This window comes from Euprymna scolopes, chromosome 34 (genome assembly GCF_053919585.1).
Source record: "Euprymna scolopes isolate OS-2025 chromosome 34, ASM5391958v1, whole genome shotgun sequence".
In the NCBI taxonomy this organism is placed as follows: Eukaryota; Metazoa; Mollusca; class Cephalopoda; order Sepiida; family Sepiolidae; genus Euprymna; species Euprymna scolopes.
The window spans coordinates 2,196,443-2,214,523 of NC_136515.1; the positions used below are offsets into that span (position 1 = coordinate 2,196,443).

The 18,081-nt window shown below is 35.3% G+C and overlaps 1 protein-coding gene across 1 annotated transcript in view; it reads left to right on the forward strand.

Moving 5' to 3' along the window:
• Positions 1–18,081, forward strand: part of LOC145259080 (molybdenum cofactor biosynthesis protein 1-like) — a 71,085-nt gene that overhangs the window by 16,193 nt on the left and 36,811 nt on the right. The window contains exons 3-4 of the mRNA XM_080116714.1: positions 6,701–6,868; positions 9,547–9,779. Of these exons, the coding sequence (XP_079972840.1) occupies positions 6,701–6,868; positions 9,547–9,779 (401 nt within the window). The remainder of the gene's footprint in view (positions 1–6,700; positions 6,869–9,546; positions 9,780–18,081) is intronic.

Below are 18,081 nucleotides of genomic sequence, written 5' to 3' on the forward strand. Positions count from 1 at the left end.
ATTTATTCATTTATTTATTTATTTATTCCTTTATTTATTTATTTATTTATTCCTTTATTTATTTATTTATTCATTTATTATTTATTCATTTATTTATTCATTTATTTATTTATTTATTTATCCATTTATTTATTTATTCATTTATTTATTTATTCCTTCATTTATTTATTTATTTATTCATTTATTTATTTATTCATTTATTCATTTATTTATTTATTCATTTATTTATTTATTCATTTATTTATTTATTCATTTATTTATTCATTTATTTATTTAACGATTGTACATTCCTGCATTGTAAGCCATTGTAACCATTATTTTTTATTCTTTAACAATGTTTCAAGCAAACCATGCCATACTCCTTCATGAGAGATGTGGTTGGAGATTGCGCACCTGCTGCCACAAAAATTTCACATGCTGGCCCCCCTTTATGGGCATCCATTGTCTATCAAAGACTGAAGGAGCTCCTACCGTGCATAGTCTCCAATAGAAACCATCCAAATAGTAGCTCTTACATTTAAGTAGCAATATATCTAATCAAGGATGAGAAAGATTAAAAAAAGGGAGGTAACTATTTATACACTTTTTACCTAACTCTCCCCTCTTTCATTAGCAGCAACGAAAGACCTAGACTATGTTCAATGAACTGTGTGAAACAGTTATTTATTTATTAGTGTGAACAAAAGAAATGTTTTATATTTTTTCTAGAAAATGTAACACCCTTTTTTACAACATGTTATAGAGCCATTCTTATTTCGATTGGATGCAACGTGCATGTTATTTCGGAGGTAATTAATTTTTATGGATGTGTTTACATTGGGAATTTAGAGGTTTTATTTTAGGATGTTTTGTAAGGAGGGAAATATTTTTGGGATGAGCTAGGTTCATAGAAATATTTTCAGTGAAAAAGGTTTTCAGAGTTTTATATTCAAATTAGCAGGGGTTCCCGGCATTGCCCAGGTGTGTAGTTTTGTGGTAAGGGTATTAAGCAACGCAGCCCTAAAAAAATGTTTCAAAACCCTTAAAAAAAATTTTTTAAAAGCGAGTGCAAAAAAAGTAGTAAGCAGGCAGGCAGGCTCGAACCTGTAATGCTGGGAGGAAAAGGAAGTGAAAAAGAAACTGAACAGTTTAGTCACCGAGCCCACTGCGACATACAATGTCGCTGCCATTCAAATTAAGTAAAATTGGTCACTGCAAGGCATGAATGACTTTTCAAAAATGTTGACGAAAAAACTGACCCCTCCTTGTAAAAAACGTCCCAGTTGACAGTAAAAGAATTAATGTTATTGGCCAATTTTTCGATATTTGTCGTCCGAGATATGGATCTTTCTAACGATACCAATTTTGTCAGTGTTTTTTGTGTGTGTTGTGAGGTTTTGGCAGATATACAAACACGCAAACATACAAACGCGCAAAAATACAAACATGCAAAAATACAAACATAGAAACATACATACAAACACACACAAACATACAAACATACATAAACACACAAACACACAAATATACACAAACACACAAACATACAAACATACAAACACACAAGCACACAAACACGCAAACACAAACACACACATAAAAACATACAAACACACAAACATACAAGCATATAAATACACAAACATACAAACACACAAACATACAAACATGCACAAACACACACAGACATACAAACACACATTTTCGCTTTTATATTATAAACTAACAGGGGTACCCGGCGTTGCCCGAGTGTGTCGAAGTGGTGTGGTAAGGAGCCCCTTAATAAAAGGGGTAGTAGCGGTAGGGGGAATCAAAGCAACAGAAGGCAGCTCAGGCGGAGAGAGGTGTTAAAAAAAAATGTAGTAGGCAGGCAGGCTTGAACCTGTAACGCAAAGGCGAAAAAGACGGTTAAAAAAAAACCTAACGTCTTAGCTGATGCGTCGATGGCGAAACTGGAATTCGCGAGCATTCGAATTAAGGCTAATCAATCCAACAGAGACGATGACATGCAAAAATGTTGACGAAAAAAAAGCGACCACTCCTTGTAGAAAACTGCCCAGTTGAGGGTGACGGAATCAATGTTTTTGGTCAATTTTTCGATATTTGTCATCTAAGATATCAAGCTTCAAAATGATACTGATATCGTCAGGATCTGTCACGTGTGTTCAAAGGTTTTTGGCAGACATACTAACACACATACATACATTTTGCGTTTTCTATATTAGACTAGCGGGGGTACTCAGCGTTGCCCGGGTGTTTGTAGGTGTAAAAGAAAAAAAAAAAATCCAAAGGCGGAAAAGAAAGTGAAAGAAAACGTGTGATCTTACCGTTATGATAGGGAGACATAGAAAGTGAAAAGCGTTCAAATTTAGCGATGTCAATCAAAAAGTTGACTTGCAGAAACGAACGGTGGCTTGAGGCCAGTTAAGCTTTCCGCCGTTTAATTTCCCCACAATGTTGGGGAAAACCAGCTCCCCATAAAAAGGGAGTGTCCAAATGAATAGCAATTGTCTGATATGAGGGGTTTTCCCTAGATTGATCAAAGCTGATTGCTTTCTGGACGTCCCGGCATGAAAGGCTGGGAAGATGACTTTGCTTTCAATTCAGTTTCGCTTTTATACGAAAAACATGCGAGAGGATGGAACAGCATGAATTTTATAAAAGTCGATGTAAATAAATCTAGATACGACGTTCCTTCGCAAATTTTAGATATTATGATCCAGGGAGTATATTAAAAGTTCTAAAGAATAGCCCCCCCCCCCCCGAGAACCTTGGCGATAAAACCATGTCAAATGTCCAATGAACCATATATACACGTCACTCAACTAACATACAAGTACAGTTCATAGACATATACATAAAAAAATATCTGACTCATAACAAACTGCTATTAGTGTTATTTTGACTTTTGCTCTGTCAAAAAAACAATGGTTATAATTTAAACGCACTCATACACATACAAATGATGTTGAATGCTCAGATTGTCCAAATTGTTTTCCCCAAAAACATTACAAACTCATTTTGGCTAATTATAAATTGAAGTTCTATGAGATAGCAGAAGATTTGAGGATATTACCATTTTGCATACACCTTTGTCAATAAGAAAGCCGTGTTCAAATTGGCTGCCGTTTTTGTTTACAGTCGAAAAAAAAAAAAAACGCGTTGATGATTCAAAGTGTTGTTTACATCAATAAGGTGATGAAGATGAAACATGGATGCACCAATCAGCAAGTGAAAGCTGACCAAAGACACAAACATCAGCAGGTAAGGTTTTGGGATCTGTATTTTGTATATTTTGTTTATTGATTAGCTTAAAAATGATGAGCCATCAAGAACGAATATTATTTCGCATCATGTTTGATGGAAGAAAATCACAAAAAATCGACACAAATGAAGAAGAACGTGTTCTTTTACCATTTTACAATTTGATCACAACAACTGATACTAGTTGAAAATCTGCTGGGTCCTTCAGCCACACTTCCTTTCTCACCTTGAGCCGGAACTTTCTTTAAGGAGGGACTTTCCTCTCCTCTCACCATTTTCTCTGCTTGAGCAAAAGCACAGTCGCCTATCCGTCCGAGTTCGATATTTTATTCCTCTCAAATCTCGGGAATTCTCGCGGTTAGTCTTGCCCTCTTTCCCATAAAACCAACCGCGTCTAATGCTTCTTCTCCCAGTCTCTGTGTGTTGACAACAAACAGAACAGACTTTCTGTCTTTTGGAGGTGAGTGCATTAGAAGAAATTTTTTTTTTTTAAATAGGCGTCACCACTTATCAAGGCCGAGAATCCACTCAAGGATAAGGGTTAAAGAGTGTAGAGTAGTCAAAAGGACAATATAGTAATCGATAGTAATGGAAGTTCGGTAAATTTGTTAACTTAAGTGTAACGGTTCATCAGAAACTTGTTCACATTGGACTTGAAGACATCCATATAGAATTACTACTATACTCCCCCCTGATCCTATGATCACACATGAAACACTCGAGGAGGGGGGGGGTCTTTTGCGCCTTGTGCTTCTTCGTGGCAGAACAATCATTATGTCTTCATCAGAAATAGTTTCAACACTTACTGCGCTTTCATCTGGAAGGTCATCGACTAAGTCGGCATTTTCACCCACACTGGGTGTCCGTTCACCCAGCGTCTCATTGATGGTCACAAATCTCTCACTTCCACTTTCCGAAGATGTGAGTGCATTAGAAGAATTACTACTACACTAGTTAATTTAATCACTACTTACTGGCGTAGGGTCCCAATATATAATGTGCACACCTGTGCTAAAACCAACATCGCTGACACTAACATTGTTCTTGTAGTCTTCTTCGTTTTTATCTTCTCTTCTCATTCTGGTCATGTCATCGTCTCTCGCATTGGTGGCTGCTGAGGGGTGCGCAATGGCTCACTAGTATAAAAATATTAAATAAAACAAAATACAAAAACCACAAACTTCCATACATTCTGCAAATATCAGTTGCATTCTGGGTGTGTGTGTGACACTATCGACCCTCCACATGCTAAAGTTCACATCTACATTCTGTCAAGGTCATGTTCATCAGTGGACCTGAGAAAAAGAGGGATAAATAAGGACCTGGCCAGAGATTGGTTAGTTTGGAAGCTAATTTTTTAAGGCTGTCCAACACATGTCAGAATGTAAAACCGAACATGATATTTGAAAGAATGGATGTGGTTGCTTGGATTAGTCGATGTAGAACAGTAGAAGGGTTAGTTGGCAGAGTAAAGTCAAGGAAAACATGGAGGGAAGTGATAAGGGTGGGTTTGAGATAAAGTGGGATAAATAAAGACCTGGCCAGAGATTAATTTGGAAATGATTATGATGATTTACAACTAAATCCCAAATACAAAAAATTAAACAAAACAAAACACACACAAAAAAAAAAAAACTCCAACACATTCTACAAATATCAGGCACATTCAGGGTATGTGTGTGATGTCATCGACCTTCCACATGCTAAGGTCCATAGCTACGTTATTCACCCCCCCCCACAACAGAACACTTTTACATGCTAAGATCCACAGCTATGTTATGTTGAGGCCGCATTCATCAGTGGACCTGAGAGAAGGAGGGATAAATAAAGACTTGGCCAGAGATGGTTTAATTTGAAAACTAATTTTTTAAAGCTGTCCAACACATGTCAGAACGTAAAAACGGATTTTAAACTAAATATAATGATGAAAGAACAGATGAAAGTGCATTGGTTAATAGATGTAGAACAGTTGAAGTAGCAAGGTCAGTTGGCCAATAAAAACACTGGAGAAAGTGATAATAAAGAGAAATAAAGACCTGGCCACATCTGGGCAGGAGCTGCTAGAAAGGACTTGTCCTGCCTTGATAGAGTTCAAAATAGACTTCGTAGCCTCGTAGGAGATGTCCTTTTCTCCTCCTTGCAACCTCTATCTCACAGAAGAGATGTTGCGAGTTTGTCTCTAATGTATCGTTATTTTCATGGAAAGTGTTCAACTGAGCTTCAATCTATGGTCCCCCCTCGCCAAACTTTCACAAGAAACACTCGTCTAGCTGTAAACACTATCAATAATTTCCCCCACTCTTTATCTGTGCCTAAACCTAAACGTAGATTCCATGAACAAAGCTTCTTTCTTAGAACTGCACGCCTGTGGAATTGTCTTCCGTTTTCCTGCTTTCCGGCTGACTACAATATGGTTTTGTTCAAGTCTAAAATAAATAAGTTCTTGATGAGCCGTTCCATATAAGTTATTAAATTTACCAAATTTTCATTACTAATGATTACTATATTGACCAACTTCTACTGTACACTCTTTAACCCTTATCCTTGAGTGGCCTCTGGGCCTTGATAATGTGGTGATGTCTTTGTAAAAAAAAAAAAAAAAAAAAAAAAAAAGATAGGTTAGTATAAAAGCAAAACAAAACACAAACTCTGACACACTCGGCAAACATCGGTTGCATTCGGGGTGTGTGTGTGTGTGACACCATCGATCCTCAACACGCTAAAGTCTACATCTACGTTCTGTCAAGACAGTGTTTGTCAGTCGATGTCGGCTCATGTTGATTTCCTAAGGCGCTCCCGATCTGGTGCATGATATGACCTGCCTCCCACGGTGTCAAACTTGCAACATTCCAACTGTAACTTTTGTCAACCGTCGCAAAACCTAGACTTCGCAAACCGTCCCCAACTGTATTGAATTGTCGCAAAACCAACAGTCACACCTAAAACTGCCCATACACTAACTCTAAATGTATATCTACCTCTGTTTGGTCCTTTGTCCCAAAATAACTGTCACACCTTGATTAACAATCCTATTTTTGTTTTCTTTTGTGCTGCTTTGTGAACAACTTTCCTTTCCATTGTTCTGATAATAAACATATATTTTTATATCTATATTATATATTTTTTTTACTTCCTAACACTTGGGGTGGGGTCAAAGGGCAATGTTGATAATATTACACACCATGGCCAAGCAAACAAATCAGTCAATACTCCTCTCCTAAACTAATACCTGACCCAAGGTCATGTCAGTATCTTCTGGCAGTTTACGGTAAACGTCTGGAAAAGTTGTTGGAAAAGCCAATGCAAACACTAACAGTTGATAAATTCCAAACACTGGACCAATAAGTATTGGGCTTAATTGTGCTTAGAATTTGGTCCATCTTTGAAGCCCGAATTTTTATATTTCATTTTTTTTTTCTCAGTCTTCTATATTTGTCTTGTTTTATCTTCTGCGTAGGTCATTACTGCATGCCAGAGGATGGTGTGAAGTTGACCCCTGCTGAACGCCTTCTCACAACGGAAGAGATAATCTCTCTCTCTTCGATGTTCGTCAAAAATGGAATCAAGAAAATACGTCTCACTGGTGGGGAACCTTTAATACGAAAGGATTTAATTCATATCGTCCGTAAGTTTTTTCTTTTCTTTTTTTTTTTTTTTTTTGCTTTTGGAGTTTATTTCTTGCATCTGTAAGTCGGGGTGATGCGTGCACTGTTCAAAATGACAATGTTAGGCCAAGATTGTTGGACTCTGTCTGAGTGCTATTAGCCACGTCGATTGATGGTTGATAAAGATTTTTAATAATTGTTAAAAGAAAGGAACTTTGTCTTAGTATCCTCGATTATATACCGTACTACAGACTGGGTGGGGAGTTGGGCAGCAAGATGCTTGTTCACATTACATTTAAATTTCCGCACGTTGGTATTTCCACGTTTTCTTTCACACGAACTGAATAACATTTCAGGTAACACCATCAACTCTAGCTCCAGCATTTGACATACGTCAAGCATAACCTTTTGAACTCTTTTTGTACTAACCAACCTGCACAGCAAAATCACAATTTCAAACATGCCGGCGTAACTCGGGACATGCTGGACTTATTAGGTTCGAGACTATTTTGCACACTGTCCAAAAGGGAGATTTATAGGGACCAAATTGCGTGGGGAGTATGGCAACAAGATGCTTGTTCACATTACATTTAAATTCCCGCACGTTGGCATGATCGGGAGAAATAGTAAGCAGGAGCGGAATTCCAAAAGTAAACTATTATAGTAGAAAATTTGAAGAAGTAGAATTTTGTTGCTAATCAAGTGAATCGGGGGTATTTATCTCGGGGGTATTTATCTCGGGGGTATTTATCTCGGGGGCATTTATCTCGGGGGTATTTATCTCGGGGGCATTTATCTCGGGGGCATTTATCTCGGGGGTATTTATCTCGGGGGTATTTATCTCGGGGGTATTTATCTCGGTGGATGTACAAGTGGAGTAAGTTCATCAGAGCAAATTCTGTGGAAGTACTTATAAAAAAATAACGCAGGGATGCAACAATGTGGAGATGGATCTGGGGCTTGGTAGACAGTGCTGGACTTATTAGATTAGAGACTATTTTGCACCCTATCCAAAATGGAGAGGCTAGTGAGAGGTTGCTTTCTTAGAGTTTCACACCGTCAATATCTGCAACAGAGACTGCTGCTGATTTTCTCATTCGTTAACCCTCAATTACAATATCATTATTTTCATGACAGATGTTTGACTGAATACCAATCTATGGTTCCCCCTTACCAAACTTTCACAAAAAACACACGTCTAGCTACAACTACTATATATGATTTTGCCTACTCTCTAAATGTGCCTAAATCTGAACGCAGATTCCATGAACAAAGCTTCTTTCTCAGAATTGCCTGCATGTGGAACACTGTTCCACTGGACTGCTTCCCAGTTGAATACAACATGGTAGCTTTCAAATTCAATGTAAACAAGTTCTTTAGGAGTTTTCCCCTTAAATAATCAAATTCTACCAAATTTACACCATTAACGATTGCTACACTACCACCTTGCATTCATTAACCCTTATTCTTGAGTGGCCTTCGGGCCTTGATAAGTGGTGACTCCTAAATAAAAATAAAAAAAAGAATGCTCCGCTTTGTTACATCTCAAACTCCTTTGTGACTCAACTCGATATTAAAACCGCAAAAACCTCTAAATTGATGCTTCCTTTGACGTTTTTGTAATGTGTCAGAGGTCAGAATCTGGGTAATTTTATATTCCACTTCTGGCATCGTCCAGGAATTTTGTTACTTCAATTCTTACTCTGATTTATTTCAGCATTGCCTGATCCCATTATTTAACATATGTAGACAAAATAAGATGATAAAGTTACCAATGAATAACAATAAACATTAATTTATTATGAACTGTTTCAGGCATAAAAATTCCTAAGAATGTACTTATGAATTATTTAATACTTCTATCTCATCAAGTTGTTTCTTTTTTTTTTTTTTTTAACTTGTGAGATACTACTTATCAAGCCCAAAAGCCACTCAAGCATAAGGGTTAATGAATGTAAGGTGGTTGTGTAATAATTGTTAATTGTGTAAATTGGGTAGAATTTAATTATTCATGGGGGCAGCTCAGCAAGAAGCTTTGTTCATAGAATCTACATTTAGATTTAGACAGATAGAGAGTTGGGGAAATATTTTGCAGTAGTTGTAGTTAGTCGAGTGTTTTTTGTGAAGTTGCAGGTGGCAGAGAGGACAGTTGACTGTCTTCACTTTTGAATATGATGGTAAAGGAAAGTTGGTCAGATTCTGGATCTAGGTGCTCCGGGAATTATGTCAAAAAAGTCAAAATGGAGGATGTAGAATCCCTGGAGATTAGGTCAGCAAGACTGACCAATATTTCCAGACAATGCATGTTGGAATGCTTTAATTTCACTTGTGTCAATAAAATAGAGGCAGTAGACGATGAGAGAAGGGTGACAACCGCAGGCAGAACAAGCAACATATTATCTTCCCATCATTTTGTGATTTGCACGTTTGACAAGATGCACCTGAAGAAGGTTGGGGGGGGGGGTTACATTGGCCAAAACGTTGTGAAAATAACATCCAAGATTAGAATAGTAGTCCGAATAATCCAACTAATCAATCCTCATCTAAAAGGATCCGGAACCTCAGAAGGTTTTGAATGTTGCAAATGTTCCTGTTTTGGTGAGTAGCTGCATCCCCATTAAACAATTTGTCCTCATGGGGAGAGGCAAATAAATCGTGAATGATTAAATATTTTTAATTTTTTAATCTTTATCAACAGGAGAATTAGACCGGCTAAAATCTGAAGGACTGGAGACGATCGCAATGACAACTAATGGTGTAACATTGCATCGAGTGGTCAGTGAACTGAAGACGGCTGGTCTCGATCTGATCAATATTAGCCTGGACACTCTAATTCCACAGAAATATACGTTCATTTCTCGACGGAATGGTTATGATAAAGTCATGAAAAGTATCCACAGAAGCCTGGAAGTTGGGTTTAGTCCGCTCAAGGTAAGTTAGGAAGACTTTTTTGCAGATGACGAATTCTTTGCATTATTGTTGTCGACTGAAAAAATATTGTAATGGTTGTGTAAAGTGGGAAAATGTGTTCTTCTAGCTTGCTGACAGAAAAAGCAAATGGCTGCCCCCATGTCTTTACTAAATGTAACCATCAAGAGAGATAACCACTTGTTACTTCTTGTTCAGGGGAGATCACTCTTGTGCCTATACATATAAGGGCAAACACTAGAATCAGCTAAGAAGATAAAAAGTAAAGTTACATAGGAATTTTATTACATTATTGTAACGTGAGAAAATCCATGCTGTCAGCTAGTGAACATTTTGCAGTTTTAACAGCTAACTCAACATGACCATTGTTTTGAGCATAATAGGCTGATGAGGTACGTTTCCATATTCCCTAGTTCCTCAAAAAGTAATAGTACTCCTGAAACTCAAACGGTGGTTCTCTGTCCAAGAAGATTTATTCAGGTGTATTATAAGTACAGAACCAATTTCTCAAGATACCGCATACCGTTTTGGCTCACCACAATGTCATTAGGGCCACTCCAATCCATTCAATATATCGACATACACCATAAAGTTCCTACTCTGTATATTGACAAAGTCAACCACCATTTGTTGGAATGGAAATTCCAGGTCTGCTAGGGATGAAGATGCAACCGTGTTGCAAGTGCGGCACTGAAGTCTGGTTTGTCCTGATGTTAGCATCTAAATCCACCAAGAACAATCATTGCCTTGCATTCAACAGCATAACATTTACATGTAGAAAATGAAGGGATGTTAAGTGTTGAGACATTATATTGAACAAAGATGGCGGTTCAGATCCTGAGTGTAATTGCCAGTAACAAAGATGGCGGCGAACTGATTGAATCCAAAATTCGACAATTTTTATAGTAACTTTGGAAGCTTTTCATTGGTTGCTTATTGTGACTTGTTATAAAAACGATCATCGAAATTATTGGTGTCATACCCCCATTAGGAGTCAAAAACATTCAACAAAGTTGTCGAGGTATCAGGATTTTGTTGCTTTGATAAGAACTCCTTCCTGGCAGTATAATTCTTTACATATAAGAACTCCTTCCTGGCAGTATAATTCTTTACATATAAGAACTCCTTCCTGGCAGTATAATTCTTTACATATAAGTAAAAAAAACCCAAGCTATAGTTGGGAGATCATTGTGTGAGTGGGGGAAGCCATTTTGAATTAGATTCCTTATATTTCTACATTCTTCATCAGTGGCTGCCATGGCAACGAAGCTTTCGATTTAGGAGATCATAGCATGAGTCGGGGAAGCCATTTTGAATGAAATCTCTTAACATTCTGCATTCTTCATCCATGGCTGCGATGACTACACTCCTTTCCCATGTAATAGCCTTTAATTTAGGATCACATTTGTACATCGACGTGAAGGCGATTTCGACAGCAGTGTCAATCATTTGGACATGTTTTTTGGTGGGTATCAAGAAGCAAGTTTTATCTGGAATCTGTAAATCAGTGTCTTTTCTTTGAAATTTAACGCCTGGTTTGAAAACATTTTATTAGTGGCAGATGATCTACTGTTATCTTCAAATTCAGGCATGCAAGTATGAACATTCGACAAGATTCCAGTCCGTAGATCATATCGCAACTCTGCATCATTTGTAAAATGGGATCAAACTAGAATGAGCTTTCAGTAACCATCCCCACAACTGATATCTGTACATCAATGTCTTTTCTTTTAAATTTAACGGACAAGGTTTTTTAATATTTTGAAGAGCCTGGTGCCTGGTTTGAAAATATTTCATTTGTGGCAGATAATCCACTATTATCAATAAATCTGGGCATGTGAGTATGAGCATCTGACAGGATTCCTCTCCAGGACTGAAGCTTCTTTTTCAACCAATGCATATCACGACTCCGCATTATTTGTAAAATGGGATCAAACCAGAATGAGCTTCCAGTGACAATCCCCACAACACCTGTTCAATTCACCTTCTCATCTGCAGTGTTTCTGAAATAGGAAGTACGATATTTCTGTTTTGCTGTAATTTGTTGCCAGTCCTGTCACTCTGTTCATTTCAAACATTTGGATACCTTTCTCAATTCTTTTCACTAATACTCTCTTTAATTCTTGCAATAGGCGCTCCAGTTTCATCCCAATAGAACTTTTTGTTCTTTGTTTTCTTCTGTTTGCGAAAATACAAAACCTGGTTCATAAGTTCGAGCTAGGATCTCATCTCAATGATATTTGTGGGTGTAGGGAACTAAAGAATGTCTTCTGTTATTCTTTTTGTGGGTTTAACACCATTTACAGTAACCAAAACCCCTGCAAACTCCACCTCCATTTCTGCAAAGTGAAACTCAACTGAATTAAATACAATGCCCTTGTTTGCGCAGTAACTGATGTAGTCAATCGTGTGCAAAAATAAAGATTCTGTTAAGTTGCCCCATAGGAGGCTGTTATCTATACATCGAGTTTTATGAGCCATATCCATAGTGATGTCATCAAACTGATAGGTGTACCTATCACCTGATTTTTTTTTTTTTACACGGTGGTCACCACTTATCAAGGCCCGGAAGCCACTCAGGGATAAGGGTTATTGCAAGTACAGTACGTTAGTGTGGAAATTTAATGAAGTGTTTACTTAAGAGGGCGGTTCATTAGGAATTTGTTAACGTTGGACTTGAAGACATCCAAGTTGTAGTCAAGTGAGAAGCAGGCAGACGGAACAGAGAATCCTTGAATGGCCCGACTACCTATATTGACTCCGCTCAGTAATGAACGTAGTAGCGTCCCATGTGGTTGGTGATAGTAATAGATTGTGGTATCAGTTCCATGCGTCTAGTACCATCATTTTTTTTTTTTTTTACACGGTGGTCACCACTTATCAAGGCCCGGAAGCCACTCAGGGATAAGGGTTATTGCAAGTACAGTACGTTAGTGTGGAAATTTAATGAAGTGTTTACTTAAGGGGGCAGTTCATTAGGAATTTGTTAACGTTGGACTTGAAGACATCCAAGTTGTAGTCAGGTGGGAAGCAGACAGACGGAACAGAGTTCCACAGGCGTGCACTTCTAAGAAAGAAGCTTTGTTCATGGAATCCACGTTTTGATTTAGGCACAGATAAAGAGTGGGGGAAATTTTTCACAGTGGATTCAGCTAGACGGGTGTTTTTCGTGAAAGATTGGCGAGGGGGGACCAGAGATTGGAGTTCAGACGAGCACCTGCCATGGAAATAACGATAAAACAAGGATAGGCTCGCAACGTCTCTTCTGTGGGAGAGAGGTTGCAGGGTAGAGAAAAGGGCATCCCCCACGAAGTCTATTTTGTACTCTATCAAGGCAGGATAGGCTGTTTTTAGCAGCTCCTGCCCAGATATGGCAGCAGTATTCCATCCTTGGACGTACTTGTCTATGTCCTGCTTCATCTTTTTCTTTCAGTGATGGGGAACAGGTGTCGGTGTGTGAACTGCTGTCGGCTTTATCACTGGGAGGAATTTTATTCCTAATGGTTTATTATCCATTGTCTGGCATGGTTGATATGGACACATGTTGAAGGCACTTGATTGAAAGTATTCCATTAGTCATTGTTCCAATTTCTATCAGTTGGTCTCTGTTGGATTGAATGGAATGGTTTCTGATTTCTTGGGAACAAAATAGTAAATAGTCATTAAAAGTAGGTACAACATATAAAGGTAGTATATATGTAGGTAATATTTAAAAAAAATATATGTAGGTAATATTAAAAAAATATATATATGTAGGTAATATTAAAAAAAATATATATGTTGGTAATATCTAAAAAAATATATATGTAGGTAATATTAAAAAAATATATATGTTGGTAATATCTAAAAAAAATATATATGTAGGTAATATTAAAAAAATATATATATATGTAGGTAATATTAAAAAAATATATATGTTGGTAATATCTAAAAAAAATATATATGAAGGTAATATAAAAATATATATATATATATGTAGGTAATATTTAAAAATATATATATATATGTAGGTAATATTAAAAAAAAATATATGTAGGTAATATTAAAAAAATATATATGTAGGTAATATAAAAATATATATATATATATGTAGGTAATATTTAAAAAATATATATATGTAGGTAATATTAAAAAAGTATATATATGTAGGTAATATTAAAAAAATATATATATGTAGGTAATATTAAAAAAAAATATATATATGTAGGTAATATTAAAAAAAAATATATATGTAGGTAATATTTAGAAAAAAATATATATGTAGGCAATATTAAAAAATATATGTAGGTTATATTAAAAAAAAATATATATGTAGGTAATATTAAAAAAATATATATATGTAGGTAATATTTAAAAAAATATATATGTAGGTAATATTAAAAAAAAATATATATGTAGGTAATATTTAAAATATATATATATGTAGGTAATATTTAAAAAAAATATATATGTAGGTAATATTTAAAAAAAATATATATGTAGGTAATATTTAAAAAAATATATATATGTAGGTAATATTAAAAAAAATATATATGTAGGTAATATTTAAAAAAATATATATGTAGGTAATATTTAAAAAAAATATATATGTAGGTAATATTTAGAAAAAAATTATATGTAGGCAATATTAAAAAATATATGTAGGTAATATTAAAAAAAATATATATGTAGGTAGTATTAAAAAAAATATATATGTAGGTAATATTAAAAAAAATATATATGTAGGTAATATTAAAAAATATATATATATGTAGGTAATATTTAAAAAAATATATATGTAGGTAATATTAAAAAAAAATATATATGTAGGTAATATTAAAAAATATATATGTAGGTAATATTAAAAAAAAATATATATGTAGGTAATATTTAAAAATATATATATATGTAGGTAATATTAAAAAAGTATATATATGTAGGTAATATTAAAAAAAATATATATATGTAGGTAATATTTAAAAAATATATATGTAGGTAATATTAAAAAAGTATATATATATATATATGTAGGTAATATTTAAAAATATATATAGGTAATATTAAAAATATATATATATGTAGGTAATATTTAGAAAAAAATTATATGTAGCTAATATTAAAAAATATATATAGGTAATATTGAAAAAAAATATATATGTATGTAATATTTAAAAATTTTGACTACTATGAAATAATTGGGATTAAAAAAGCGCCAATGATAAAAGAAGAAAGGGAAGATAGAAGAGAAAATGGAGAAAGAAGGGGAAGAGATAGAAACAGTAAAAAGGATACGAAAATATATATATAAAAAAAAAATTACTTTTTGCCATTTTATCCTACTCCTTCATTCTCAATTCATTTCTAAATGTCATTAAGCCAAGTTTTTTCTATATTTACATTTTATGTAATTCTGGCCCTACTCCTCTACTGATGAGAAGCATTTAGCTTCGAAATGCCATGGCATAAAGAGTTTTTTTTTTTATTATTATATCTCCCCTTAACTTTTCCTTCTGGTTCTAATGATATAAAAAAGTTATATAAAACTTTTATTCGTCATCTTTCATTTAATATTATTGCTTTTGTTCCCCTTGATAGTGTTGAGTTTTTCTTATCTTGGTAAATTTTATTTTTGTTAAAGATTTACTCTTTGATAACATATTTATTTTATATATATATATATATCTTGATAGTTATTTTTGTGTATATCCGTTAGAAGCGTTGAGTGAAATTTGAAGAATAAAACATGTATAAATACATTTGAAACCACTTACTCCGAAATATATTTCTTTAAAAATAAACACCTGTTTATTTTATAAAAAATTTCGTGTTGCAGTTTTGGCTTCAAATGTATTTATACATGTTTTATTCTTCATATATATATATATATATATATATCTGTTGAGAAGGAGAGTATTTCTTCGAAACTCCGCAGATTAATGACTATCCAATTATCTTGTGCTTCCTTTTTAAAAATTAAATATGTTTTTAACTCTTTTTCAAGATGTCTTTTAACATGTTTTATTAATCATTTGTTCATATATATATATAATAATTATTTCGCATTTATATAGAAACGCCCTCTTACGTGAAACCATTTTTCCTTTTTACCCCACTCCATCTGTTTTATTATTGTACACTTCACTTTCACGCTAAGTGTCATTCGTCTTTACCAAGCTCTCTCTCTCTCTCTCTCTCTCTCTCTCTCTCTCTCTCTCTCTCTCTCTCTCTCTCTAACTCTGTGTGAGTGTGTATATATATATATATATATATATATATATATATATATATATATATATACTAGCAAAGATACCCGTGCTTCGCACGGAGCTTTGTTGCGCACTCGGGTACCAAAATCTGTGGGCACCTTTCCAGTAAGTTGATGTTGTAAGAGCAACGATTGTATAAGGTGATTAACATTTTAACTACCTCTTGTAGTGACTGAAATTCAATCAGGAACTTCACAAAACATTTTCATCAAAAGGAAGGTTACTTGATGTTACATAGTAAAATTTTTCATTGAAGTAATTTTCAACTCTTGCTTAAATTTTATCTTGCACATTCAATACTAAAAACTTACCACAATCAGATCATGTCAGTTTTTCCTCATATCCATTTCTCGAACTTTTCACTGAAGAGCCTCAGGGTAAACTACATTTCTGCTGCTTTGATTTGGAGCCAGAATGTAGAGTTTTTCTGAACTTCCTGTCCGGCTGATGGAGACGTAGAACATACCGTGACTGAAGCAGTCTGATGTCAAGTCTACGCCAATGGTGTTAAATGTCTGACCTTGACTTTTGTTTATGCTCATTGCAAAACACACCTTCACAGGAAATTGGAGTCTCCGGAATTTAAATGGAAGTTCTGAGTCCGATGGAACTAAGGGGATCCTTGGCAGTAGAATGGTTTCGCCTTTGTAGGGACCACAAGAAATGGTGGCCTCAAGTACATTGGTGTGCAATCTGGTGATAACACATCTGGTTCCGTTTGTTGTTTTTGGCGGTTCCAAGGATCGAAGAATCATGATTGGCGATCCAATTTTGAGATTTAAAATGTGTGGAGGCATTCCAGATATCTCCAAAGAGTTTAAAAACTCCACAGGGTAGTGAACAGCTTCATATTCATTAGTAGCCGAATCAACTGACTTGTATTGCTTTGTGTCTCCTGGAAATTCATCCATTATTGAATTGTTCAAATGATTCACATTGCTGTTTAATGGCGAAATAATAGCCCTCTCAGCAAGCCAATCCGGTGATTTTCCATTGTTTTGCAGGTCTGGGTACACTTTGTCTTTCAGTTGCTTCTGATTACCGACACATTTACCAAGCGCAGTTGGAATCTTAATTGTGTCAGGTGAAGAAGTGATAGGAAACTGACCATTACCGATTTGGAGAAGCAATTTTGAGAAGTCTGCTGCAGCTGTGTTATCAGAGATATAGGCTCTCATATTAGTAGTCAGTCTCTTCACTATAACGTGCCTCCAGAGATAGGATTGTTTCAAACTTGCATTGACAATGTTAGCCCTTGTGCCATTTTTAACCACTGGGAGGATTTGACGGAAATCACCGCAAAATAAGGTTGGAATGCCACCCATGGGATTCTTGTTTCCTGTGATGTCTTGCAGTGTTCGGTCAATTGCTTCATAAGCACTCTTGTGCGTCATTGGGGCTTCGTCTACAATGATTGCAGAGGTGTCTCTAATTACATTTGCCAAGGCTGAGTTACCAGTAATTTTGCAAACTGGCTGATCCATTCGATGAGTATCCAAGGGTACTTTAAAAGTGCTGTGAAGAGTGCGGCCACCTTGTAGTAGAGTAGTAGCAATGCCACTGAATGCTGTTGCAAGCACAATCTTTCTCATGGATCTAATCTTTGCAAGGATCAAATTGATTACAAAAGTCTTGCCCGTACCACCTGGAGCATCAAGAAACATCATGTTTTTGTTCATTTCACCTTGTACTTCCAACATTGCCATGAATGAATTGTAAACTTCTCTTTGAGAATCGGTCAGTTTTTCTTGCATATTTTCTGCTTGTAGGGAAAGTTCTTCAAGATTATAAGTAACTTCACGTTGATACTCTCTCGCGAGTCTTTCATCTCTCCCTTGCGTTGGTGCAGGTAATCCATAGCTTGCCAATGGTTGACCGCACATAAGGAGAACTTTTTCTTCAATTAGACAAAGAGTTTTATTGTAGATATCCTCATTAAAATCTGCTTCTGGATTGTTAACTTCTTGCCTGTATCTGTGAAGAATGTCTTCAGATATTACATCACGAAAAGCCATCCAGATCTCAAGAGGATTTCTTGGCTCACAGGCTGTTAAAATTAT